This window comes from Myotis yumanensis, unplaced genomic scaffold (genome assembly GCF_028538775.1).
Source record: "Myotis yumanensis isolate MYYU_CA2020_CCGP unplaced genomic scaffold, mMyoYum1.0.hap1 SCAF_16, whole genome shotgun sequence".
In the NCBI taxonomy this organism is placed as follows: domain Eukaryota; kingdom Metazoa; phylum Chordata; class Mammalia; order Chiroptera; family Vespertilionidae; genus Myotis; species Myotis yumanensis.
The window spans coordinates 18,318,430-18,344,745 of NW_027223767.1; the positions used below are offsets into that span (position 1 = coordinate 18,318,430).

At 57.2% G+C, this 26,316-nt stretch overlaps 3 protein-coding genes, 1 long non-coding RNA gene and 1 other non-coding gene across 6 annotated transcripts in view; 3 read left to right on the top strand and 2 right to left on the bottom strand.

Moving 5' to 3' along the window:
• The first annotated feature begins 4,643 nt into the window (after positions 1 to 4,643).
• On the top strand, positions 4,644 to 8,571 carry LOC138994038 (uncharacterized). The gene is made up of 3 exons (XR_011468374.1): positions 4,644 to 5,581; positions 5,825 to 6,148; positions 8,159 to 8,571. It is a non-coding gene; the product is annotated as an uncharacterized lncRNA (long non-coding RNA).
• On the top strand, positions 5,045 to 5,151 carry LOC138995186 (U6 spliceosomal RNA). Its single transcript, XR_011468522.1, has one exon. It is a non-coding gene; the product is annotated as a U6 spliceosomal RNA (small nuclear RNA).
• Positions 8,572 to 8,863: 292 nt separating the features above from the next.
• Positions 8,864 to 10,318, bottom strand: OVCA2 (OVCA2 serine hydrolase domain containing). The gene is made up of 2 exons (XM_070393850.1): positions 9,981 to 10,318; positions 8,864 to 9,634 (listed from the first exon to the last, which is right to left on the bottom strand). The coding sequence occupies exons 1-2, from the start codon at positions 10,153 to 10,155 to the stop codon at positions 9,135 to 9,137; spliced, it is 675 nt and encodes a 224-aa protein (XP_070249951.1). The 5' UTR covers positions 10,156 to 10,318; the 3' UTR covers positions 8,864 to 9,134.
• On the bottom strand, positions 9,547 to 19,302 carry DPH1 (diphthamide biosynthesis 1). 2 transcript variants are annotated; one of them, XM_070393849.1, is made up of 13 exons: positions 19,228 to 19,302; positions 17,163 to 17,315; positions 17,003 to 17,066; positions 15,385 to 15,506; positions 14,797 to 14,954; positions 14,547 to 14,668; positions 12,369 to 12,437; positions 11,810 to 11,966; positions 11,571 to 11,671; positions 10,986 to 11,064; positions 10,574 to 10,714; positions 10,329 to 10,436; positions 9,547 to 9,634 (listed from the first exon to the last, which is right to left on the bottom strand). In XM_070393849.1, the coding sequence occupies exons 1-12, from the start codon at positions 19,286 to 19,288 to the stop codon at positions 10,347 to 10,349; spliced, it is 1,317 nt and encodes a 438-aa protein (XP_070249950.1). In that variant the 5' UTR covers positions 19,289 to 19,302; the 3' UTR covers positions 9,547 to 9,634; positions 10,329 to 10,346. The 2 variants fall into 2 exon arrangements, 1 of the variants encoding a protein (XP_070249950.1); XR_011468392.1 differs by lacking the exons at positions 9,547 to 9,634; positions 10,986 to 11,064 and having other exon boundaries at positions 10,348 to 10,436.
• Positions 19,303 to 23,410: 4,108 nt separating this feature from the next.
• The window catches only part of RTN4RL1 (reticulon 4 receptor like 1), a 69,334-nt gene continuing 66,428 nt past the window's right edge, over positions 23,411 to 26,316 (top strand). The window contains exon 1 of the mRNA XM_070395616.1: positions 23,411 to 23,678. Within this exon, the coding sequence (XP_070251717.1) occupies positions 23,666 to 23,678 (13 nt within the window). The 5' untranslated portion in view covers positions 23,411 to 23,665. The remainder of the gene's footprint in view (positions 23,679 to 26,316) is intronic.

Consider the following 26,316-nt stretch of genomic DNA (forward strand, 5'->3'; position numbering starts at 1 on the left):
TGGAAGGACCTCGGGATGTTCAACTGGGAATGGCTGGACGCCTCTTGAGGGTCCTGCGGAAGTGACTCCAGCCCCCAGGTTCCCCAAGTGAGTCGTTCTGAGAAACCCGATTGGACGACCTCGTCTCCAACCCACTGACTGGAGAGAAATGGGGCAAGAAGGCCTGCAGCCTGGGGTCCCCCCTCCGCAAAGTCCTGCACCCCAGGGGAAGGCCCTGTTCTTGCAGGTGACTCCCCTTCTGGGAGGGAGGGGATCCGGCACTGGTGTGCGGCACTGGCTGAGCTACTCCGGAAGTGTTCCCGCGCTGCCCAGCCATTGCATCAGGCTGGTAGCGGGCACCAGATCTCGTTGCGGCCCACGCTCCGCCTCCTCCCCACACCTCCTAACCCCCGCCCACACGTGAGGGGTGGGAGTGGGTTCCCGAGAACCCCTGCAGCTTCTGATTGGGTATGCCTTCCTCAGCCGCCGCACCAAAGGCTGGGGCGCAGAGTTACCATAGTAACCGGTGAGGTTCGCCCAGATCGCTTCTCTCCAAGGCCTTGGAGAGCTTAGCAACCACGCGGGGCTGCTGGGCGGATGGGGCCGCGCTCCCTGCCCCCCCTCCCCCCCACCACCACCACCTTGCGGTTCTCAGCCCCCAAGTCCCCTCTAGAGGTAGTGGCTGAGTCATTCATTGCGGGAGCGCGGGCGCGGCCACTCTCGATCCCAGACGAACACCAAGGGCTCCATAGCCCCCCGGAGGCTCCCTTTCCTCCGCAGGCGACTTCATGGCCTCACGCCAGGCGATGGCTACGGGTCTCTGCAGGTCCTGCTCGCTCTCACCGCATCCCGAGTCCGCCCTCACCCTGCTTTCACTCGTGTTCTGGGTCATTCTTATCCCAGTTCCTCTCCTCCGGCTCCCCGTGGTGTCCTCACTAGGGAAGCGGTGAGGTTCCGAGAATGAACACGGTGGGCTCCGGAGCTGCCAGCCTCTACGGGCACAAGGGCATGCTGTCCGCTGAGAGGGAGAGCCGGGGAGAGGCGGGAGGGCTCCTCAGAAGTGTTCTTAGAGCTGGGCTTTGATGGATGAATAGGAGCTCCTTCCCCAGGCAGGAAGGCATTCCTGAAGAAGACACGCTCTGGGACAAAGCCTGGAGCAGAAAACGGACTCAGGGTGGCCAGATTCCCAAAGTGTGAGAACCTCCCCGGCCCTTCTCTGCTGTAATCTTTTATCCTCTTGGAGGGGCCAGATCCTAGCGCCACAGGAGCCCTCCTCCTGTGTCTCGTGCAGAGGAGGAGTCTGTCACTGCGAACCCACCCCAGTGCCTGCTGTGCCCGCTGTCCTTGTTTTTCTTTTTTTTCTTTTTTTAAAATATATTTTATTGATTTTAGAGAGGAAAGGAGAGGGAGAAAGAGATAGAAACATCAATGGTAAGAGAGAATCACTGATTGGCTGCCTCCTGCACGCCCCCCACTGGGGATCAAGCCCGCAACCCAGGATGTGCCCTTGGCCAGAATCGAACCTGGGACCTTTCAGTCCGAAGGCCGGCGCTCTATCCATTGAGCCAAACCAGCTAGGGCCTTTTTTGTTTTTTAAATATATTTTTATTATTTCAGAAAGGAGAGGAGAGGGGGAGAGTGAAACATCAATAATGAGAGAGAATCCTTGATTTGGCTGCCTCCTGCACGCCCCACACCGGGGATCAAGCTCGTAGCCTGGGCATGTGGCCTGACCTGGAATCAAACCGAGACCTCCTGGTTCATAGGTTCACTCTCAACCACTGAGCCAAGCCAGCAGGCTCCTTGTTTTTCTTCAACACTCTTGCCGATACCCCATTTCCAAGTCAACTTCCTGCCCCAGCCCCTACCCTCAAGCTGCCCTTATATCTGTATGGAGGGCCTTACAGAACTGCCCCCAGCCTAACTGCCCTCCTGCGGATTCCACTCTTCCATCTTTGACCTCTCCCTCCCTCCCCAGTTCCGTCCATCTGGCCTGGCCCTGCCCTCTCCCCACCCCAATCCAGCTCCTCTCTCTGAACACATTCCCTCCCCCATGTAGAGCCCTCCTCAACCGAGGAGTTAGGTTGGGCCAGGATCACTCATTTCCCTGCTCCTGCCCAGGGGAACTCTGCCCCACAGGGCATGTCCCCTTCCTGCCGATTCTGCCCTCCAGGAACTCTAATTCTTCCCGGAAGTGGGCTCTGCTCTGCCTCTCTGCCAAGCTGCTGAGCCGCGGGTCTCCTTCGCTCATTCTTCCGCTCATAGGAGCTCTGCCAATGCCCATTATTCCACAGATGGGTCCTAAACTCGGCCCCCGGGGTGCCAGGCTCTGAAACTGACGCCGCCAACCTGTCAGCCCCCCTCCACTTGCTGAGGCTCCTCCCCCCTCCCCCCACTTCTCCTGACACCTTTTGCCCAACTTCCCCACAGAGGACCCCCCCCCCATCCCCCGCTCATTTCTGGGCAGTCCAAGGGCCTCGTGCCTGTCTGTCCTCAATTTTCCTGCCTTGCCTGGGGTCTCCAGCTCCCACTGGTACCTGGACCCCCACTGGGCATTCCCTCCAGGCACAGCCTCCTCCTGCAAAGCCTTCCAAGACCCCTGAGCTCACCACTTCTCCCGCACAGCACAGATCTGGATGCTGCTCCGAGGGCCCAGCTTCCTCTCCTGCCCCCACCCCAGTGATCCACGCCTCAGGGGCTCTGGAGTATAACGCCGCCACCGCCGGGGGACATCTTGTGACGTCACCGAGCCCTTGGGTCCAGGACCTGAGGTGTGAGAGTGGGGACTGCCGGGTGAAGACCTGGAAGGCCGGGCGGGGTGGGGCTGTGTCCCAGAGTGGGACCCGGCTGCCCTCCACGCCACCTCCCGCAGGCCCCCAGCCCGCAGTTCCGGAAAGTTAACCCCTTGTAGACGGTACGGGGGGCACGGGCTCCCCTCCCTGTTCCTGCTTCCGGGCGCCCTCCCCATCTCCTAGGTCCCCACACCCCCCCCTTCGCCACTATAAATAGCCCCAATTCCCGTTTCCTAAATTCCCTGCTGACGTCGGCAGCACGTCAGTGTGTAGGAGCCCGGCCGCATGAATGAGCCGCCGCACGAGTACTACGCGCGGCTATAAAAGCCGCCGCGCCAGCCCGGCTGCGGGAGGCGAGCGCGCGCGGGCGCGACGCGGCCGGACAGGTAAGCGGGACCGACCGACCGACGGGCGACAGACACGGACGGAGGGCCCGGAGGAGACCGGCAGGCGGTGGGTGGGAGGGCCCCTTTGGGGTGGGGGTGGGGTGGGGAGGGGGCGGGGGGCGAGGGTTCCCCCGCAGCTGGCGGAGCCCGGGCAGAGCGCACGCAGAACCCGGTGCAGCACCTGCCCGCGCCCGGAGGCGGACGCAGCCCCTTCGGAGGAGCATCGAGCAGAGGACGGGCCCCAGAGCGCCCGCGGTCCTACCTGGGGCTCCTGCGCCATCCCCCCAGGAAAGTGGGGCGAAGATGCTGGTGCCTCGGGAGACGCACCCCCTCCTTCCCTCCCCGCAGCGCGGTGACTCAGCCTGGCCGCCCCCGCCGGCTAAGCTGGGCACCCGCTGCGGCTCTCTCAGGACCCCCGCCCTGCACCCCACCGGGGCGCCCCCTCCCCATCCCGACCCGTCGGGCTGGCCCCCCCGCGTCCCTCTGCGCCCAGTCGGCCAGCCCACACGCACATCGACAGCCTCTCGCCTTCGCGCGAGGAGCTGTTCTCTCAGGACCGGGCGGGGGTGGGGCCTCGGCAGGACCGCCCCGCTCCACCCCCCCGACCACCCCCCCCTCCGGAAGTGCCTTTCAACAGGGACGTCTTTGACGTCACAGGGCTTTGACGTCAAGGGCCGCGTGCCTGTCCGCTAGCGCCAGAGCCCAGAAAGGCGGGAGACGCGGGGGAGGAAGAGCAGCAGCGCCCCCAGCTGCGGGCGACAGAGGCACTCCCCTCCCCCCCTCCCGGGCAGCGCGCCGGCACCTTGGCTGCAGACTGCTTACTGCCCGGCGCCCCGAGTAACAGTCTCCAGTCACGGCCACCGACGCCTGGCCCCGCCCCAGGACCGCGGACCCGGGGCCCTCTGTCCCTAGAGTCCTCGGCCCCCAGCTGGCTGCTCGGGCTGCCGCTGTCCGCGGTGCTGATCCGGCGCGAGCTCGGCCATCGGGCGGTCCCTTCCCCGGTCCCCAGGGGCTGCGAGGGGCGGCCGGCCCACACGCACATCGCACAGCCCGGGAGCGGTCCAGCGCCGGGTCCTCCGCCGCCCCCCCACCTCGGTCCTGACGTCAGCCTGACTGGAGCGGCCGCGCGCCCCGCCCCCGCGTCTCCAGGGCAACCGTGGCTTTCGATTGTTACTGTGGGAACCGGAGGTAACAGTCTACAGCCATGGTCGCCCCGCAGCACGCCCACGCGCCGCGCCACCCCGCGCGGCTCACTGCTGCCCCAGCCAGGGGGAGGCCGAGAGCAGGAGGAAGCGGGGGCAGCGAGTCAAGAGTCGAGGTGTCTGCGGGGGTGGCGAGAGGTTTGGCGCAGGCAGGCGGGCTACTCCCGGGTCTAATTGCCGTGCTTCCGCCCAGGTATTGCAGCCAGGGGATGGCGAGAAGGGCGGTAGTTATGATATTTGGTGTTTTTTTTTAAATCTCCTCAGTGGGACGGAGGCTGCTGGGACCTGGATGCAAGAAGAAATGTTTGCCTCCTGTGGACTGAAGTGGTTACACAGGAAAGTTTGCCCAAATGCACCACAATCTCACTCTTCCAGGAACCCTTAGCTGAGTAGGCAGAGGGCCATGAGTAATTCTTGAACTCATTTTCTGATGGCGTTGCAACCTCCCCTCACTCCTGCTAAGAGAGGTTGCCAACCTTCAGGAACGCCAGTGGGTTTGTGAAGTTAACCAGGTCCCTAAAGCATTGTCTGAACATATCAACATCCTCCCCTCAGTCTAAGTGCTGGATTCCAATTTGAAACAGTATCTCAAATTAGCCCTAAAGAGGGGGAGTGAATCAGAGGGGCTGAAGTCCTGTTGTGCCAGTGAAGTGTGTGCAATGACCTCTTTGAAAACGTCACCTGCGTGCTCGCTTGGGCAGCACATATACTGAAAGTGGAACGATACAGAGACGATTAGCATGGCCCCTGGGCAAGGATGACACGCAAGTTCGTGAAGCGTTCCGTATTTAAAACAACACCAGCACCACCTACTGCAGGGGCTATTGCATATTGGGTGCAGAATTTTCCTACGGATAGTGTTGGGAATGGTCACTGCAACCCAGCCCTGCCATCCATGAACCCAGTTTTTCTTTACTCTTCCATACCCCCTCCTTTTCTAAACTTCTAAGACAACTGGTGCTGATTTCATAGCTAATCAATGCCCACATGCTGCCTTCCTCCCACCTAAGGACCCTGAGGTCTTACATTAAAATGCACTCAATTCTGGAATCCAGTGGGCATCCATGGGCAAATGTAGTGTATGCAGGTGGGAGCAATGCACAGAGAAGCATCCCAAGCATCATCCACTGGCTGTTACAGGACCATGTTGTTTCTGAGCATTCTGTAAAATGGGACAATTCTTCTTTTGGGCAAGTTTGATGTGAGGACCACACAGGATCATGTAAGTAAAAACCTTTAAGAACTGCAGAATGCTATTTTGTTTTTAAGTACTATTCTATTAGGCTACTATATCTTTATCAGGGCATGGTGGTGTTGGGGAGAACCCAGCCCTGGGCAGTTGGGCAAAATGAACAGGAGAGGGCGCAGCGGGGAGCAGGGGCGGGGGCGCATCTCTCTAAGAGATCTCTGGGACTGGGATTGTCGAAAGGTTCTTTGCTAAGGGACTCTCTTCTATTTGCTTTAGGAATCTAAAGTGCAGTGAAGAAGGAAAGAGAAATGTAGGGGTATTCTGAAAAGAAGAGACCGAGTCTTTTGCAGTTGGAACCCATTTAGAGAAGGTGGTCAGAGGAGGAAAATAGCCAGAAGACTGTGTACAATGTGGAGCTTCTCAGTGTCTTGGAAATCATTGAATGCACCCGCCCCAGCTTATTTTATGGATTAGGAAGGTGAGGCCCAGACAGGACATTTAGCTCAAAAGGAGTGAGTGGTGGCCTCTGCTCACCTTCTATAGGGCTGCTGAGGAAGCAGTGGCCAAGAATGTGAGTTCTTGGATCCGAACCAACTTTGGGTAAGTTATTTAGCCTCTCCATGCCTGTTTCCTCGGTTGTAAAATTAGGTTAATAGTATCTACCTCATGAAGTTGTGAGATTAAATTAGGCAACGCTCTGACCAGTTTGGCTCAGTGGATAGAGCGTTGGCCTGTGGACTGAAGGGTTCTGGGTTCGATTCCGGTTGGGGGCATGTACCTTGGTTGTGGGCCCATCCCCGGTGGGGAGTGTGCAGGGGGCAGCTGATCGATGTTTCTCTCTCATCGATGTTTCTAACTCTCTATCCCTCTCCCTTCCTCTCTGTGAAAAATCAAAATATATTTTAAAAAATTAGGCAACTATAAAGCTCTACTGACCACGTTTGGCATAGTTAGCACTCAATAAATGGTATTCCCCTTTCTACCCTCTGAATCTCATTTTCCTTAGTTATAAGTTGAAAAATGTTAAATCAATGATTCTTGAGAGCTTGCTCCCCCTCCCTAATAGAGAGCATGAGAATCACATGGGCTTTTATCAAATAACACATATTAACAGAGACTTACATTCTCTCTAAACAGCTTTAAAATATGACATTGCATGGAAATGATCAGGGATAGCTTGTTGAAATGCAGATTCCTGGGTCCCAGTGATTGAAGATTTGGATCTGGAGTTTGGCTCCAGAAATCCAAGTTGTTGTTGTTTTTTAAAATATATGTTTATTGATTTCAGAGAGAGGAAGGGAGGAGGGAAACATCAATGATGAAATAATCATTGATCAGCTGCCTCCTGCACACCCCCTATTGGGGATGCGCCATAAACTGGGCATGTGCCCTGACCTGGATCGAACCCTGATCTTCTGGTTCATGGGTAGACACTCAACCACTGAGCCATGCCGGCTGGGCAATCCCAAGTTTTAACATAATGCTGATGCAACATGATGCCAGGTGACACGTGTCACTTGCTGGAACCAGTGGACCACATGATCTGTTCTCTTCTGGGTGATTTTCGGGGGAAATTCTCATCTCAAGCATGAGCACTTCTGCTGTACCTAATACTGCTCTGTTCTGCCTTCACCCTTCTAACTTTAGCCCTGGCTTAAAACTCATTCCCCAATATATCTTCCCCTCTCTACTTTAATCTTCACAATAATCCAGTAGCAGTAGCTGTGGTACACAAGCCATCATGTTCACCCCTTGGGACCTTGCTGAAATGGGCAGCCTGTGATTGCCAGGAGGGCTCGAGAGCCCTGAACTGCACAGGCACTGCATTCCATTTTGAACTGCTTATTTCCAGAGAAGTCAGAAATCTGAATTTTTGTGTGAAATTCCTAAAATTTCAAATATCACAAATCCTTTTTTTTTTTCTCTAAAATGCCATGGGCCAAATCCAACAAGCCTGTAGCAGTAATTCAGTCCATTTCAGAGTCTTCACCTTCTGCTAAGGAAAAGACCCCTTTAAAAACCATGAGCAAGGCAGAGGTAGACTGAGCTAAGAACTTTCTCCCCACACCCACTTCTGGCAGCAAAGGTTCTAAACCAGTAAACTGGGTCTGTCCAGGCAGGTAACTCCAGTTCTTAAAAAGAAAAATATCTTGGACAGCTGCTAGCTATAGTGCCGAACTCAGAATTTTTGGTAATTTAAGAACTATCAGTCTAGTTGTCTTAGGATGGGCTGGAGTATTTCTGGTCCATTATTTAAGTCCCTGGGGGGCAACGATGCTAGAGGGATAGATAGGTTCCGTTATGATCTTCTAGAAAAGCAACAAGTTGTTGAGCCTGCAGAGATAGAACTGAAGTCAGAGAGCAGTGAGGGCAGAGGTGGGGGGGGGGGGGGCGGCGCAGGAAGTAGGGGAACTGGCTACAGTGGGCGGGCTTTAGAGTGCCTAGAAACAACTGCAAACCAGATGGGCTGCTTAGGCTTGGCTGTGATCACTACAGTGTAGCATCAATCTCAGAAATGGCAAATAGGGGCAAGTTCAGAAAGGGGTTTCTTCTGTGCTATCTTTGGCCTCAATCCAAGGTTTCTCACCATCCCACCCTTTGAACTCATAGCTCAGAGGAGCTAAGGAAGTTATGGAGACAGCAGAGAACACAAGAAGCCAGGGTTCAACAAAAGGCCAGCACACAACTCTCAGGGACCAGGATGGAGGAAGCCTCAACCCAGGATGGTCCAGGCAGAGCCTTGTCAGGTCCTCTCTTCCCAGAACTTCTGATATAAATTCTCCCGATTCAGCTCAGACTTCCTTTCCTTCAGCTTGGGACTTAAGACTTCCAGCAAAAATGTGTCTGTGCCCACACACGCAAGCGCTTCTCCCGGGGGTGAACTGGAAACACCGCCTTCCTTGGTGCTGCCCTGGAGGCTCTGTGGACGTGGAGATTTGTTATAAAATGGTTTTGTTTTGTTTTCTGTATCAGGAAAAAGATGCTCAAAATCAAATCACCACTTTGTGTGGAAGACAGTGGTACTAGCCCCTACTTTTCCCACGTCACCCTCCACTCACTCAGGGCTCCACTAGCCTTTTCCATGTTTGAGTATCAGGTGCCAAGGTCAACGTCCACTAAGGCTGCCTGCTCCCCATTTTCTTTGAATACAGAGCTGGGCTTATGTAATCTGAGTTTTAAGAACTGATATTTGTCTTTTTAAAAAATATATATTTTTATTGATTTCAGAGAGGAAGGGAGAGGTAGAGATAGAAACATCAATGATGACAGAGAATCATTGATCAGCTGCTTCTCCCCCACCTCCCCCTCCCCCCCTCCCCGGGACTGAGCTTGCAACCCAGGCATGTCCCCAGACCGGGAATGGAACTGTGATCTCCTGGTGCATAGGTCAAAGCTCAACCACTGAGCCACACCGGGGAGCAAGAACTGGTATTTGTCTTACTTGGTGATGGTGAGGAGCACAAATAGCAGTGGAGGTCCCAGGGTAGGGACAAAGGGAGAGCAGGGATCATAGAGGCTGCCCCAAAGTCAGTGTCCCCACTGGGGTGAGAAGGAGGATACAGGGACCCAGGCATGTGTTGATCTTTCACTCTGCAAACTGGTCCAAGAACTTGAGGTAGGCCTGGCGCTGTGGTGCAGCTGCTGGAATGAAGTGGCCACCAGAGTGGGTGAGAGTGGTGGATCCAGTGAATCGGCTAGCCAGTTGCATACTCTCCTGAGAGGGGATGACACGGTCAGTGTCCCCAAAAACATGGAGTGAAGGCAGCGACAAGGGACCCTGCAGGACGGATTCCTGGAGGCCAAGGCCCCGAGGACAGAAACCAGATACCAAGATGATAAACCTTGGCAAGGGGAAACGGGGATCGCCTGCTTGGCCAAGGGCACACACAAGGGCTGCTAGCGCTGCCCCCTGGCTGAAACCAAGGAGCCCATCAAAAGGTCCCAGCTCGTTCAGTGCCTGTGCCACCGTCCCCAAGGCTTCTTCCAGACCTCTGCACACCGCGGGCTCTTTCAGCGCGGAGAAAACGTCTGCCCCCTGTTCCGAAAACCACCAGCCTCGAGGCTGCTCCTCCGGAGGGCAGGACCCTACAGAGATACGGGGGATGGGGTGGGGTTAGGGCAAGGGGGATGCAGGAGGAAAGAAATGAGAAAGGGAGGGTTTGGGAATGACAGGGAGAGAAGCAAGTCTGAGGTTGGGAATAGATTGATTGGCAAAGGGAAGGGCGGGCGGAACAAATCAAAGTGTAAACATGGGAGGCTGGGATGAAAGAAATGACAGGTATGGGTAGAATGAAGTGGGAGGGTGGGAGGAATGAATGAGGATAGAGTAGGGGTGCGCTGAAAAGTGTTTTAGAGACGAGGCAAGATAGAGAGGACTCGAGGCAAAGTAGAGAAGACTCGGAACGCATTTCCGGGGCAGGACTCCTCTCACCGGACTCGGGCCCGGCGCCCGCTGGGTCCACGATCGGGTGCGGGCCGCTGAGGCACACAAGCTCGGCGCGGCCCCGCAGGGCCTTCCTCAGCGCTCCCGTCTTCTCGCGGAAGCCCCGCTCGCTCTGCCGGAAACCCGCCAAGCACAACACGCGCAGAGGTTGCGGCGGGGCCATAGTGCGGGGCAGCGCGCCATAGGGGACGGAAGCGGCCTCTCCCCGACCGGAAGTTGAATTATGCGAGGGGCGGAGCCAAAAGGCCGGCAACACCCTGAAGGGGGGCCTCAGAGCGAGCGAGCGTTCCCAAGACACGGCGGAGGGGTGGGGCGCGGCCAACGCAGGGCAGATACCTGAGACTCAGGAGCGTCTCACGGAGCGAGTGGCACCACTTCCTCGTCTCTGCAGCTGCAACCCTGGCAAGTCACGGCTGGAGAAAGGAGCGCGGATCCCTCCTGCATCTGAGTTGCACACTTTGGTCAGGGTCCCACTTCTGCGACGTCGTCGCATGCATTTCCCGTAGCGGCCGCATGGCGGCGGCCTCGGCACGCGTCGCTAGGGAGCGACCACTCCTCCCTCCTTGGGAATCCCTGCCTACCTTCGCCATCGCAGGCCGGCGGGGTGCCTGGGAGGGCCGGTCTCGTCCGTGGTTCACCGTCCAGGGCCCCAAGGAGCTGCCGGCATAGAAGTCCATGGGGTAGGGCTGCTGCCAGGAAATGTCCCGCAGGGCCACCGCCGCCTAGAGGAGGAAAACCGGACAAAAACATTTGCCAACACTTTTCTGCACAGGATTATTTCATCCTCACAGTGGCCTAGAGATCCTGTTGTCAATGTAACACAGAGGGAATGTCAGGCTCAAAGAGGTTAAGAGACTTGCCCAAGGCCACTCAGCTAGGAAGTGGCTCAGCTGTAACTACTAGGAAGTACTGCCCGCCTACCCGACTCCACTTCAGATCCCTCCCTGACAGAACCAGGTGCAAAGTCCACTCCCTCAAATGTTGGTGTGTTACCTCATACGGTGTCAGCAGCGGCTTGGGGAAGGCTGTGCCCCAGTCAATGGAGAGGCGTGGACATGCCACCTGTACCCACCTGGGAAGGGAAGTCGGATCAGACCCGAGGGAGGTCTTCCCCTCTCCTGGGCAGCATGTGAAGAACAGGACCGTGTCCCCAACACACCCAATGAATGCTTATGAATTCTAAAGTGAAGACGGTAACGTACTGCTGTTCAGAATAACACTGTAGTGTTGCTTGTCTTCTGTTTCCTTCCCTGACTACACGCTTTCTGAGGGCAGGGCCTGGGCAACTCCTTTGTGAGAGTATTCCCAGAATCAAATTTAGTGCCTGGTACAATGCAGATGCCAATGTCATCTCATACAGAACCACTGTGACGGTGCAGTTGTTTGTCAGCCCTGAGACAGACAAAATATGTGTGATCTAGAGCAGCCTCTGCTGGATGAGTGCTCTGTAAATATTAGACTTTCATGATCATGGAAGCAATTCCTATTGACTCCAGCCCTCCATATGTGCAAGGCAGGACCCAAATTCTAAACTTCGCTAGCCAGTCGTAGCTAGATAGATAAGGTGAAGAAACTTACACGTCCACCTGTGGAAGCAGACTGAGCTTGCTGGGGAAGATCTCGGAGAGCAGCAGCCTCACGAAGGGAAGTCCCAAGGCTTGCAGCCTGGATTCCAGGTGCTGGTGGTAGAGGAAGGCAGAGCTGGAGTCGTCATGATCAAGCTGCCAAGGCTAAATTCTTTGGCCTACTGATTTTTCCCACTGCCTGATGGTTTCCCAGTCAGTCCCTTCCCCAGAGGCCATCCCAAGCCCTCTCACCTCCAGAATCTTGGGGCTGCCCTGACGGCCCAAAGTGCCCAGGATAAGGCCCCAGGATTTAGCTGAGCGGGCAGTGGCTATGGCTTCTTGGCGGTTAGTCTGCATTCGCTGATGGTCATAGTGCTCTCTGGATAAGACTTTGCTGTATGGATCATATCTGGAAAAGAAGCTGTCAGGGTCACAATGACAGCCACTTGTGGGACTTGGGCTGTATACACAGCTCCCTGACTCAGCCCCTTGGTCTCCTGAACCTTTAGGCTCCATGCAGGTAATTAGGAACAGAGGCAAGCGCATGGATTGTCACTGGGAAGACCAGTCCCACAGCGGGGCAGGCAGGAGTGGGAGCAGGTTTTAGGATGTCCATGTGAATCCCAGGGGACGGGCAGGTACTGTGCAGCAGCAGCACTAGGTTTGATATTAGATTCAGGACCCAAGTACCTCATATCTTTAGGGCTGGGGGCTGCTAAAGGGCCAGAGAATGAGGATTTGGCTGATTAAGGGCCTCAGTGGCAGAGAATTGCACCCTTTCCCCAACTGGTTGGTCCAGCTCAGCCCATACCGGTAAGCAGGGACATCGGGGTTGGCAATCATGACAGACTCCAGATGGAAGCGGCCATCTCCAAGATATCTGCAGGGGGGCCAAAAGGGGGTGGTGGTAAGTGTGGTGGGGCAACAGAAGCAGCAGGCACTGGCTTGGGGTACAGAGGACTGCGTTCTTGGCTGGCCGTGCCTCCTGGCTGTATGTGAACTGGAACAAGTCATTTCACCTCCTGAGGTTTTGGTTTTCTTACATGTCAAAAAGGAGCTTGAACTGGATGACCGTAAAGCCCCTCTAGTTATATGATGCAGAAGCTAAGAACGCCCCCAACCTTCTGGGGGTAAAGGCACAGCTGAGGCCAGGTAAGGCTGCTCCAGGCTGTAGAGATCCTCACTTGGAGGTGGGTTGGGGGCGGGGGGACAGATTCTCCCTCGCTCAATACAGACAAGGGAGTAATGTTCAGGGTGTCATCTAAGCTGTAAATGAGGTTCCAGGTACACACTGGCTACTCTCTGCCCTAACTAGCTCCTGGGTCCAGCTCCTGAGTTGTAACAATAGATACTGTTTATTGGACACATGCCTGCTGTGCACTGGGCCTGGGTGAGCACCTGGCATGGATGACTTCACTCAGACCTATCGAATAGTCCTCTAAGCTACCTATACTGTTCCCATTTTACAAGATACAACTGAGGTTCAGGGATGGTAAGAAACTTGCCCACCCCTGGTCAGTGTGGCTCAGTTGGTTGTATGTTGCCAGTTGGTTCGATTCCTCGTCAGGGCACATGCCCAGATTGTGGGCTCGATCCCTAGTAGGGGGTGTGCAGGAGGCAGCCAATCAATGTTTCTCTCTCTCTCCCCCCCTCTTCCTTCCTCTCTCTCTCAAATCAATAAAAACATACTTAAAAGCCCTCGCTGGTTTGGCTCAGTGGATAGAAGAACTTCAGCCTGTGGACCCAAGGGTCCCGGGTTCGATTCCAGTCAAGGGCACATACCTGGGTTGCAGGCTCCTCCCAGGCCCGGGCCCTGGTCAGGGTGCATGCAGAGCAACCAATCAATGTTTCTCTCATATCGATATTTCTCTCTGTCTTTCCCTCTCTTCCACTCTCTCTAAAAAAAATCAATGGAAAAATATTCTCGGGTGAAGATTAAAGAGAAAAAAAAGGAACTTGCCCAAGTCACACATCTATGGAGCAGTATATCTAGGGCTCAACTCTAGGCCTAACCATCAGGAGGCTGTACCCAGCATGCCCCGGGAGATGCTATCTCTAACAGTACCTTCGCAGAACACAAAGAGGCCAAAGCAAGGAAGAAAACCTGCCATGGCAGCGCCTTCTCTGGGAGACCACACCGAATTTTGAGGAATGGCCAACACTCAGGGTTTCCCTCCCCCCAACACACATGTCAAAGGCCCCAAGGGTAGGCATCTGTGAGCTCAGTTATGCAGACAGAGGCACAAGGGAAATGCCTCTTGGGAAGCAGGACCGCCAGGCCTGGGCTGGCAGTGGGCAGGGGTGTCTGTGGGCAGGGGTGTCTATGGGCAGGGGTGTCTAGGGGCAGGGGTGTCTATGGGCAGGGGTGTCTAGGGGCAGGGGTGTCTAGGGGCAGGGGTGTCTATGGGCAGGGGTGTCTAGGGGCAGGGGTGTCTATGGGCAGGGGTGTCTAGGGGCAGGGGTGTCTGTGTGAGCACAGCAAGACCCGTGGAACCAGAATCTGCAGCCCCAAAGGTGGGCTAAGGCAGGGGAGTGCCCCTGCCTTCTTTCCTGCCATTAGTAGGAGCGGGGCTCCCCTCCCAGTCCCAGCCAGGAGCTGTCAGCTCTGAGGTTGGCTGCATTCACACAACATTAAGCATTTCCATTACCTAAAATAATTAGGCAGCAGGAGACACGCCGCTCCTACTTGTTAGCTGTCCGGATGCTAAATTAATGGGGCTACAGCCTGGGTATACCCATCCATCTTCTCCAATTATAGTCCCACCATTTCTAGCCCACCCTCACCCCCCATCAGGCCCTCTGATTCCTGCCCCACCCTGAGCATAGCCTTCCAGACAGTGGACAAGGGCGCTGGTGAGGGAGACAGAAAATCTGAAACCCTATTTGGACCCCATCTTGCAGGTGACCTTGAGCAAATAGTTAAGGAGTTTTAGACTCCCAGGGTTCATTTCTTATGTCTGTAAATTTGACACCCCCATTTTTCACTTACATAACAGCCTCCACCTCTTTGGGCAGGTAGGGTGATGTGCAGCCCAGAATCTCCCCAGGGGACAGGGGCTTACACTGTGGGACACTCATGCGATACTCAGCTTTCAGCTCCTGGGCAACTGTCTGTAGGGAAAACAAGAGAAGGAAAGCAAGTGGATGGGGAGGGAGAGCCAGGGCCAGAGGACCAGCCTCAGCACCTGGCACGGGGACCTAAGAATAGCTTAGAGACTGGCTGCTGTCTGTCCACTTACCTGCAAAGTTGACACAAACTGTATGGTGCTGACCAGGGCCAGGGCACTGGCTGGGGGAAAGGTGCGGCGGATAGAGTCCAGTAGGTGGGTAGTGTCTATCCGGATGTCCACAAAGACATACAACACCCGGAAGTCTTGGGCAGAGGTGTCCATGGGAACTGGGAGGAGGGAAGAGTTCAGGAGACTGTGGTTTGGAAGGCAGAAGGCCTGGCCCAGGCCAATGTCTCTGAGAAGCCAGTGGCTTCAAGCTGGGGATAGAAGGAAGTGGTGGGGGAGAGGGGCGTCACAGGTCTGTTAGAGGCTCCTCCTTGGTCACTTGGTGGGGGGGGGGGGGTTGCGCAGGGGTAAGGGGGCAGCCTGTTATACCAACAGCCTTTCAAACACCCGTATCTGGGACAGCAGCATGGTTTCCAAGGCAACCAAATCCAAAGGAAAGATCCACCTGCAGAGCAGGAAGGCTGAGGCCATCCCAGAAACCAGGAGGGACCTCATGCCTGCAAGCAGGACCAGGCGCTGTGATGGAAATCAGCGTGCAATCCTGCCTCCCTACCAGCCCTGCCAGGGTCCAGGTGTCCCGGTCTGCCATACCCAGGCAGCTGTGGCCATAGTGCACCAGGAAGTCAGCTCCCAGGGCCCTTGCAGTAAAGTCATCCACACAGCAAGCCCCGTAGGTCACATCACCCATCACCATCACTTCGGCCTCTGTGAACCTGTGGGGATGGACAACAGTGGCACAGTGGTCCAAGGAGCGAGGTGGCAGAGAGATCTAACCCTGTGCAAGGATCTCAGGGCCCAGTGCCTCCCTCTCCACCTCACCCAATTCCTTGGGTAGGCAGTTGCCACTGCTGCCAACAAAGAGTAGGAGGGGCCCAGCTGCCACCTCCTCCAGCCCTGGCAGCAGCTCCTGGAACTATAGCTGTATGGGGATGGTCTCTGTAGCACCTTGATGCCTCTGCTCGGGCTCAGACTGCAAGAGGGACCCCCAAATCTCAGACTGGCAGGCACAGGGTCAAGCAAACACAGACCTCCTGACGCTTCCCACCCAGAGCAGTGAGCATGTACACACATGCAAAGGCACCTGCCCCCAAGTCCTGGCACTATGGGGTGCGTGGGCATGCATATGTGGGCACACACAGCCTCCCTGATGCCCAGACCCCCTGCTAATCCTCACCCTTAATCAGGGCCCTCTGTGCCCAGGATGGGGGGACCCATGCATAGCTCCCCCATAGCACATGGCACTGCCCACACGCCCCATGTGTCAGGAAGAGTGGGCTCCGGCCAGCACATTGCCAGGAGATCTGCTGCCAGGCCTGAATCACTGTGGGTTGGGGGTGGGTGGGAAGACCCTTCACCCCCCTGAATTCACTACAGGAATGGAGCAGAGGACCAGCTCTTCCCTGAGAGACCCATCCCTGGGGCAGGCATTCTGGCGCAGTGACTGAGGTTACTCCATTTCTCTCCTGAGGGCGTGGTGGGGAAAGCTGAACTGCTGCCAGGCAGCCCCTCCCCGCCTCCCTCCCCATCCCCATCCCCATCCCCAAACCAGTTGTGCACAAAAGCAGATTATTCAGCTCCTTAGAATTCAGCCCAGGCATCTGAGTCAGCCTGAGCACTTAATTTTTTATAGATTAAAATGTATGCAAATTGGCCCAAGCCCCAGAGAGCATCCCTACAGGGCAAGAGGATGGGAGCAGGGAAGGGAGTCTGTGGCAGCGGGATTAGGAGCAGGGTGGGGGGAGGACAGCAGCAGGGAAGTGGGAGGTTCCCATCACGAGATGACCTCCCCTTTCTCCATTCTCCCTCCCTGTTCCTGTGTGGGTTCCAGATGGCTGAGCACTCACCCCTTCCGCCCAAGGATGGCTCATTGTATTGAAGAAACTCAGAGGAAAGGAGTAGAGGAAATGAATACCGTCTCTAAGGCACTTCTCCCCACTAAGCCCCTCCTTCCCCTATTCCCCAAGATGTGCCAGAAATAAAGGTTCCCCTTGGCCAGACCTGGAGCTGTCGACTCAGCCCATTCCAGGGTCAGCTTTGAGGATGCTTAGGTTTCTCCTCAGGCCCCACCAACTGCTCTGTCTTAATTTTTCCCTTTGTATGTGCATGGTCGTAAGGCAGAGGTCCAGAAGGAAAGAATCATGTCAACAGGCAAAGCTGTAATGGCCATGGGGTCTTGGCTCAGCTCCCTTTCCTGTACCCCAAACCTCACCTTTCCAAGATATCCACAATGGTGCAGGCGAAGAGGAGAAGGCCTTCCGGCATTTGCAGGGCCACTGCAAGACAAAGCAGACACATGAGAGCAGAGGATGGGTAGGTAGAGGCCAGGCAACCGCTCCACCCCCACCCCAGCTCAAAGCTTGGCAGCTTACCCTTCTTGGCCTGGGCCTGCTGGACCCTCCAGATGGTCTTGGGGATCTCAAAGTTATAGTTGGAAGGCAGGACTTGAATAGCTGCCTGCAGCTGGGGGTTGTTCAGGATCTCAGGGGGTATCTGATTGGCCAAGCGGCCCCGAGGGACTCGACCTAGGATTAATGTAGGGCCTGCATCAGTACCTGGCCAATCCCACAGCCAGACTCAGCTAAGCTGTTAGCTCCACCGAAGTTTCAGTCCCAGATCCCAGACCCCTTGGGGCTCGCCCAGCCATCTTCCCCACTGAGTTCATCCTGCAGCTGCTGGAAAGCAAACTCCAGCCAGGAGGAAACCTGCACAATTCATTTCCATGTTGTGAGATTATTGGGAATCAAAGACTTGAAACATGAATGGGGTACAGTTCACCCCTTACCTCAGGAGAGCAGAGGTGACACCGGGGGACTGAATTGAGGGGCAAATGGGAAAAAAGTCCATACAGCTACTCCTTGATAGAGAACAGCCCTGAGGAAAATCCAGGAGCCATGGCAGCCCAAGAATTCTGGGAAAATGTGCCTCCTCCCCCAACCTGAGAACACCTTGAAGTTCTGAGGTCCTAGATAAGAGATCTAGAACCAGCACAACTGTTACAAATTCTAATGTAAAAGACTGCCTTCCTGCCCAGCTGGCATGGCCCAGTGGTTGAGCGTCAACCTGTGAACCAGGAGGTCACGGTTCCATTCCGGGTCAGGGCCCATGCCCAGGTTGCCAGCTTGATCCCCAGTATGGGGTGTGCAGGAGGCAGTCAATCAATGATTCTCTCTCATCCTTGATGTTTCTATCTCTCTCTCCCTCTCTTATCCTCTCTGAAATCAATAAAAATATGTATTTTTTAAAAAGATTGCCTTCCTTACTTGAGTACACTCATTACACTGGTTAATTCCTGCACTCTTCCTTCTCCTCATTTAAAAGGGAAATCAACACCATACGTTTAACTGACTTAGCAAGTTCCCTGGTCCCACTGTTCCACCCCACGAAGAATGGAAACAACATACTCTAGACAGGACTGTGGGCAAATAGGTTTAAGGGCAGAAAGTGGCCTCGATCTTTAGGGACAGTAGTCTAGTGGGGGTAAATGTAGGCATACAAATAATTACAACCCCCGATTAAAGGAGAAAACACTGCCGCCCCTGAGCAAAGCTGAAGCCCTTAATCCGCATCCTAGGCCCCACAATTCAGTTTAGGAGCCAGACAGTTCGGAACGTAATGAGGCGAGCAGTTAAGTACATCAGTGAATACTGGCTGAGTCTGTACTATCTGTGCCGGAACTTCTGTTAGGGCCCTTTGCTCTGATAGGTGGGATTCTCCCAGGCCTGGAGGGTGGGGTGGTGGTGAAGTGGGGAACTAGCATGGCCCATCGGGGCCCTGAGGCCAGATGTGAATGTCACCACTAGGGTTTTGTTAAGGCCTGTCAAAGGCCTTGGAGCAACCAGCCCCGTGCTCCTGGGCCCGAGTCCCTTGTGGTTGTTGAGGTGCAGGAGCTGGTACTCTTAGCAGCTCAGTTAGCCCCAAGGACCAGCAGCCGCCGCCCCCTTTAGCACGTGGCTAAAACTCCCGTTTACGTCAGTATCCACGGGAAGAGCGAGGTCCCCGCGTCTAGTCCCTGCACCTTGCACAGGCCTGGTATTCAGTGGGCGCTCAGTAAGTGCCTGGTGGGTGAAACCACGAGCCCCTTCCCTGCAAGCGTTCCCTGCGACCCCCGGGGAAGGCCCGCTGCAAGGCGCCGGGCTCCCCGCTCCCAGCCAGGTCCGACTTCCCCGTGAGTCTTCCTTCTTCACGCCCCTGCCTGCCGGCCACGCGGAGGGCAGCTTCTGGCCTCAGGACCACACGCTCCCGGGAGGGGCTGGCTGCTCACGATCGCGCCCGAAGGCCACACGAGCACCCCTGGGCTCCGGTGACAGCGGCCCTGAGCGAGTGACGGCGGGCCTCCCAGGTCTGGCGAAGAAAGGGGGCTGGTCCCGTCTCTGACTTGGGGAGGCCCTACCCGGGGACGCGAGGTCCAGAGGCCGCAGCGTCATAAGCACCCACCTCTGCCGGGGCCGTTCCGGCCGCCCGGCCCCACCGCCTCGGAGGCCACCAGCGCCGCCATCACCGGCCCGCCCACGTGGGGACCGAAAAGGCAGCGCTAGAGGAACGCGGAGCGCGCAGGCGGGGCGATCGCTCGCCGAGCGGCGGCGAGGGGCGGGGCCTGGCTGGGCGGGGCCCTGGAGGAGAAGGAAGGGGCGGGGCCGCTGTGGGCCCGGCTCTGCCCGCAAGGTCGGGGCTCGCGAGAGCCCCTAGTGGCCCCGGGCCGCAGCGCGGCACTCTCCCCGCGGACCCGAACCTGGCACTCCCGGGGCAGGGCTCCCTCCCCTATCTGCCCACTTCCTGCCCGAGTTCTGCGGGGCCGATCTGTGAACGGGGACACCACCAGGTCTTCCTTCTGCTTCCTCCCTCCCCCGCGCCCCGTAAAGGCAGTGGACGCGTGTAGGTGGAGCCACATTCCCTACCTAGGAGGACCCCTCTGCCCCACAGGATAGAACTCTGTGCCCAGCTCCAAATTGAGTCTTGGTGCCGATTTCCAGAGCGCCTGGGTGGGGTGCCTTTCATATATATATAGATTTCAGAGATGAAGGGAGAGGGAGAGGGAGATAGAAACATCAATGATGAGAGAGAATCATTGATTGGCTGCCTCCTGCACGCCCCACACTGGGGATGAAGCCCGAAACCCGGGCACGTGCCCTTGACCGGAATCGAACCCAAGACCCTTTAGTCCACAGGCTGACTCTCTAGCCACTGAGCCAAACCAGCTAGGGCCCTTCTCACCTTTAGAACCCACAGAGTAGAGGGGTCACAGGTGAAGAAATGCTACCAGGAGAAGGTCCTGAGCCTGATGTGCTTCCTGTGAGGATGGGGCAGTCCAAGGACGCAGATTCTGGATTCTGGCCCACGTTTTCCCTGCCCAGGCTGCCCCTTAGGCTTATGGTAGATTCTCCTGCTCGTGGCTGAGCTCCTGGGATCCCAAAGGGAAGGCAGAGCAGCCAGTGAGACAGCGCGGACCTTTGAAGGAGCAAAGTACCTTCAAGACTGGCCTTCAGCAAGGTCTGCCCCATAGAGCAATGGTTCCCCAGAGCCATTTGCCCACCCAGCCTTCTGGCACCATCTTCCCCTATCTGCAGTGGTGATGTGAGCACAGCTGGCCCTTTAAGACAGCTCTGTGGCCTCAGGCTCCCCTGGAGGCCCTCCCGGCTTGGAAACTCCTAATTAAGGTGCAGAGAGAAGTGAAAAACAAGCAGCCGGGGACTGGCCCTGCCTGGGAGGCTGCCCAGAGAGAGGGCTGGCTGGGCAGGCTGGCCGTGAGCAGCCAAGAGGAGGACCAAAAGGGGTCAATGTTCTGCCCCTCCGGCCACCGACTCATGCTCTTCCGACAGTCACCACTTTGAGCAGGGATGTGGCCAACATGGCTCCGAAGAACACACCTCTCACCTTGATGAGAGTCCAGCCTCAACTTCCCATCTTCCTCAGTTTCTCTGGATCCCCAGGGCGCAGGATATCAATTCTAGGGATCCCCTCAGTCCAGCTTCTCCCCCTTTACAACACGAAGGTCCAGCTCTGGTTCTGGATGCTGCTTTAAGTTCCAAGAGGGAAAAGATTGGCTTCTGCAGAGCAGTGGCTTCTCCCTGGCCGGCACCCTGCTGGGGCTTTTTCTGAGGTAGAGGTGGGGGCGGCAGAGGTAGAGGTGCTTGATAATGGAAGGTCCCCATTGTCTTATAACATTGCACTACTACAGCCTCTGTGCTGAATGAGCTGCCCCAGCCCCCCAAAAGAAACCAGGTGATGTCCAGGCCAACTAGACATCAAGGACAGATGTGAGCATGTCCCCCAAGACCCTGCAGCTCAAAACATTGGGGGCTGCCAATCAACTTGGTCCAAGAACACCTCCATCTGTCTGTGGGGGGTCTCCCTGCCTGAGTTACTCAGCAGTCTGAGTAATTACTGCCTGACAAGAAGGCGGGCACAGTGCACCCCCACATTAACCACAACACCCGCCTACAGTCACCCCCACCCCTGGCTGGACTCCAAAGCCGCACTCAGCCCTGCTGAGGCTGAAATAACTCTGCTTCTCACACTCACGCCCAGTTCCAGCCAACTTTGCCTGAAATGCTGGAGTTTGTGGGGCAGGGGTTCATGGGGAGGCGGCTTGGGGAGGTGGCAGGAGGAGTAACACACCCCGCTTCAGGCTGACAGTTTGGCCCTGATCTGCTGTATGATGCTGAGCAAGTTGTTCAACCTCCCTGGGCCTCGGTTTACCTGTGGAGGGCCTCTGCAAGTTGTGTCGTTGAGTTCGGCTTTAGTATCAACCTGGCAGGGCTCAGGCAGGGAGCGGGGGCAGCCCAGCCCTGCAGCTGGTCAAGGCTAGGAGAAAGAATGCCTTCAGTCCCCACCTCAAGATGGACCAATCTTCCCAACAAGCTTGCTGTCTCACCTTGTTCTCACGGCTGCAATTCTCTCCTTCCTAGAATGGCCTTTCTCCTTCTCAGCCTGTTGAACACAGCCCTCAAGATCGAACCCAAATGGCACCTCTTCTGTGAAGCCTTCCTGATGGTCCTTCACGTCCCTACAGAGCCCGCAGAGACCTCTCCCACACTATGTATCTCCTCTTGTCACATTCGAAAACGGATTGTGGGTCTTCCTTCCCTAAGCTTCTGAAAAGCCAAGCCTATATCGTTAGCTCACACCCTAGCTTCAGTGCATTGAGTGCATGATGAATGAATGATACTGGCCTTCTTGGTCTTCCTACAGTGCCAGGTTTTTCTCCAACAAATCACACAACTCATCCTCTCACTTTAATTGTATCTCTGCTTAGGTGTCAGTTGCGCAAAGAGCTTTCCCTGGCCCCTCATTTCAGCTCCAGAGCACCACCATTTTCCTCCCAAGCACCGGCTCATGGAGACTTCCCGCATTAGGTCCCGGTTAGACTGTAAACTCCACAAAGGCAGGGCCTAATCTTTTGCATTGGCTGGAGTCCCAAGAATAGTAGTGCCTTACACATGACAGCCCCCCAGTGAATATGTGGTGAATGCGTGACTTAGCCCACTTTTTCCTCTGCCAGGACCCCTCTTATCCCAGGCCAGTAGGGGGTGCCGGCCTCCACCCAGGATCTTGCCTAGCCTGAACGCTCAGGCAATCTGCCCCCTGCGGGACCTACTTTCTAGGCGGCGCCTCCTCCATTTTCTACAAAGCCCCGGCGGGGTCTGTGTAGACGGAGGGAAATCAGAGGCCCTCTAGGCGGGGGAAGCTCACTGGAGGTCCATGTTGGTTCTTCCCTCCCTCTGGGTTTGCAACTGGGCCTCCTAGAATGCTTGCTACAAGGTCTAGACCCGCCTGGGGGCACGCCACACCTCTTCCCCAAAAGAATAGTGTCCTGGGACGCAGGATGCGAGGCGGCAGGGTCTGTCGGAGCTGCCCCGGGCTGGGAGGAGCCGTCGAGCCTCCTAGGAGGAAGCGGAGCCGACCCCAGAGGAGATGGGCAGGGATGCGGACTTGTGACCGCGGGCTCTGGGCGGCGGTCGTCTCGTCCCAGCTGGTCGGCTGAGCGCACGCTTCCAGCTGCCTGGCTGGGTGACCTCCATCCGCGAAGGGCGAACGGACGGGGGGTTGGGCTGCGGGTACGAGCTTTGGGGAGCCCACGGGGACGGGGAGGGGCTTTTCGAGTGGTCAGACGACCGGCCCGGGGGCTGGGACAGGTACTTGGACGCCCGGGGGTGGAGGGTCGTCCCCGGGGGCGGGCTCAGTGAAAACACCTTGGGAGGCGGCGCCGCGCGGCTGAGCGCCGCTGCCCTGGGAATAGGACGGCGCTCGGCACCGCGAGCTGAGAGCACTTTCATAAATTTTGTATGGGAGGCGCTCCGTGAGCGGGGGCGGGGATCGGAGCGAGGGGGAGGGAGCTAGCGAGGGAGGGAAGGAGGGTGGGAGGAGGAAAGGTGGGGGAAGCCGGGGGGAGGAAGGGAGGCGCCCCGCTCCGCCGCTCGCTCGGTCCTGCAAACGCGCGCCGGGCGCTTTCCCCGGAGCTCCGCGTTGCGTGCGAGCGCCCTTGTGCAGCAGCAGCGGCGGCGGCGGCCCGAGGGGGCGGAAAGGAGGGGGCCGCGGCCGGGGGGCGGCGTCCCCCCTCAAAACCGCCTGCAAAGTGCTCTGGGCTGCAGAAGCAGGCCGCCGGATTCGCAGAGCAAGCCGCTCGTCCCGGGGCTTAGCGAGCGCGCGGGGCTGCTGGGCAGCGCCGCGGTTGCTGGTGGGCGCCGGTGCCCTCTGCGCGGGGCTCGGGCTCACCATGCCCCTGCGGGGCCGCTCCGCCGGGCACAAGCGGATCCCCGGCTTGCCGCCGCCTCGACGCGCTCGGATTAGCTGCAGCCAGCGCCCAAGGATTTGAATCCAGACCCCGGAGGGAGCGCGTCTAGGCCGACCTCAGAGTGGCGGCCCCGCGGCCAACATGCTTCGCAAAGGTGAGTTGGAGCCGCAGGGGCAAGTTGGAGTTGGATGCGCACGGGGCAGAGCCGCGATCCTGGGAGCTGCCCGGAGCCGGGGCTCCGGCCCGGGAGCAGCCCCTGGCGGGCTGGCGGGCTTGGCGGGTGCGCACCCGCGGAGGGGTTGTTGCTGGAGCTCAGCCGGGTTCCGTGGCCCCTTGGGAGACACGGGATTTGCCCCATGGATCAAGCTACCAGGCCTAGGGATCAGGCTCGACGAGGTCATTTCGAGACCACGGTGAGCTGCCCATGATGGAAGGGGAGCTGGCCTCCTGGGACCTTTGCTTTGCTATTACAAAGTTTTGCACTTGCAGGCTCCGTCCCCCGCGCAGGCACACGTCGCCGGCTTCTGCCGCTTTGTGGGGGCCGGTCCAACCCGCTCCAGTGCAGCCTTCCGTCAGTCACCGCGCGGCCCGGGCACTCACCGTGCGCCCTAGCTTCCCAGGTGGGGCCCGGACGCCGGCACCTTCCCTGCAACCCAGCTCTGGTCTCCAGGGACCGGGTCCGGGCACCCAGCGGTCGAGGGGGATGGCTAGCGCCTAATGTCTGGTTCCTCAAACTTTCCCTACCCCTGGAGCGGAGGGATGCGAAGGCGGAGGCCGTGCCGGCTGCGTGCGCTGCTGCCTGTGCCGGGCTCAACTTGAGGTCTGGCCCAGTGACCACCTCACCACGACCCTCGGGCAGCCCGGCTCACTGCCGAGCGTTGCAAAGTTGGCGCCAGTGCTGGGGAAGTTCCGCCGCGCCCCCACGTGGCTGCCGCGCGGGGAGCGGTCCCCGGGGCCCAGGGAGGGCAGGTGACCACACCGTGAGTCCGTGGGCCCCACCACCCGCCGCCCCGACCTCTGCCTCTGCTTCTCTCCCCTCGCAAGTCCGGGTGGGCTCCGCGCCCCGCCGCCCCCACTCCCCTGTCCGTCCCTGGCTCGGGCCGGGTTGCCGACGAGCTTCGGCGCCTGCGGCGGACAGTCCGGGCCCTGCGGGAACCGGCTGAAGCGAGAGCTCAGGTAACCGAGGGGCCTGATCCCTGCGCTCCGCGCTCCAGCCTTAATCCGCCCTTGTTTCCATGGCAACAGACCGAGGTGTCGTAAGCACAGGATTCTGACCTCACAGTAGGATGGAGAAGAAGAAAACGCGCAGGGGGAGGTGGCCGAGAACGGGGAAGCGGTGCCTCCAGGTGGGCGGGGAGAAACATGTAGGGGTGATGGAAGACACCCCATAAGCAGGTTGGACCGGTGGGTGAAGAAACCACGCCTTCGCTGGGAGCGATAAGGGCTGTGCGATGGTCCCCACTCACTCAGGCTGACCCAGGATCCCGGGTTACCCTGTCGTGTCAATACAAACTTGTGTGTGACTTGTGCCCTCCACGTGGGTCGGTGCAGTGCCGAGGCGATGGAGACTGCCTTTCACTGTGGTGTGGGAACAGTCTCCCTGGCTGGTGATAAAACCCTTCCCCGATGCACCCCAGTTCCTTGTCCCTGCAGAAAGGGACTAAAAATCCCTTCAGCAACCAGAGTGTCTGCACCGAGAGGGTGCTTTTTACAGAGCTGAGCACAGGCCCAAACCTGCGACTCTTGGGCCTGGAGCGTGCAAACTTGCCCCAGTGGGGAAGGCTTCCCAGGCCAGTTTTAAAAGGCCACCATGTTTGACTGCAGGTGTGTGATGGAGGCAGTAGGGAGGACTTGACATCTCATTTCCCCTTTGGCCTTTTGTCTTTTGGCACTTTGCAGTTAGAAATGAGCCATGAAGCAGCCCACACACTCGTTTAGATGGTTTAGTTGCTCGGGGAGGCTGAGAAGCCTTTCTCTCGCATCTTTGCTAGCCAGAGGCCCCGAGTGGGATAAGCCCAGTGCATTCTGGGGGCCATTCCTGGGGGAGGCTCTTACCTGCTCAAGAGGTGGCCCTGGAGGCTTGGCAATCACGTGTGTTTCCAGATAGGCCTATTTCCCCCTCCCTGTACAGCGTGGTTGATGGCAGATCTTCTACCAAAAAGCGGTTTCCACCTGGATTGGCCTGAGGGAAATAGAGGAGAGGAGGCTGCTCTGTGGCCTGGAGCCTGCTGCTTGGACATTGTGTGGGCAAAGGACTTTTATTTTGTTTTCTTCCTGGGCAATTTTCTCCCTCTGCCCCAGATCTGATCCCTAGGACTTGTGTGTTTCACACACTTGCAGGACACTCAGATTCTCGGTGTGGACTCTAGGTATGTGCCCACAGCCAAAGGTGTGCCTGAGGTGAATGTCAAGGGAGGTGGCCATTGAAGTTCCTGCTTCTCGAAATTGTTCTAAAGGCTCCAATCAAAAACGTTATAGGATGGGTTGCTGTGTCTCTCTCTATCTGATGCAGAGCCCTGCATGGGGTCCTGCCCCTGAGGAGTTTCATATTTCAATTATGATTTGGAAAAGGGTTTGAAAGATGAAAAAAAAAAAAAGTAGCCTTCCCCAGGTCCTGGGGAGAGAGGAGAGGAGAAAAAACCCTTACCTTTCTGCAAAGGGTAGGGCTCATGGTCTTGACAATGGAGTGCTTTGTGGAGTTGGGAGGCTCAGTGGTCTGAAGCCTCAGAGAAGGAGGAAGGTGAGAGTAGTGATTGGACCATGAGGGTCATCTCTGATTTCTGGTTGTCCTA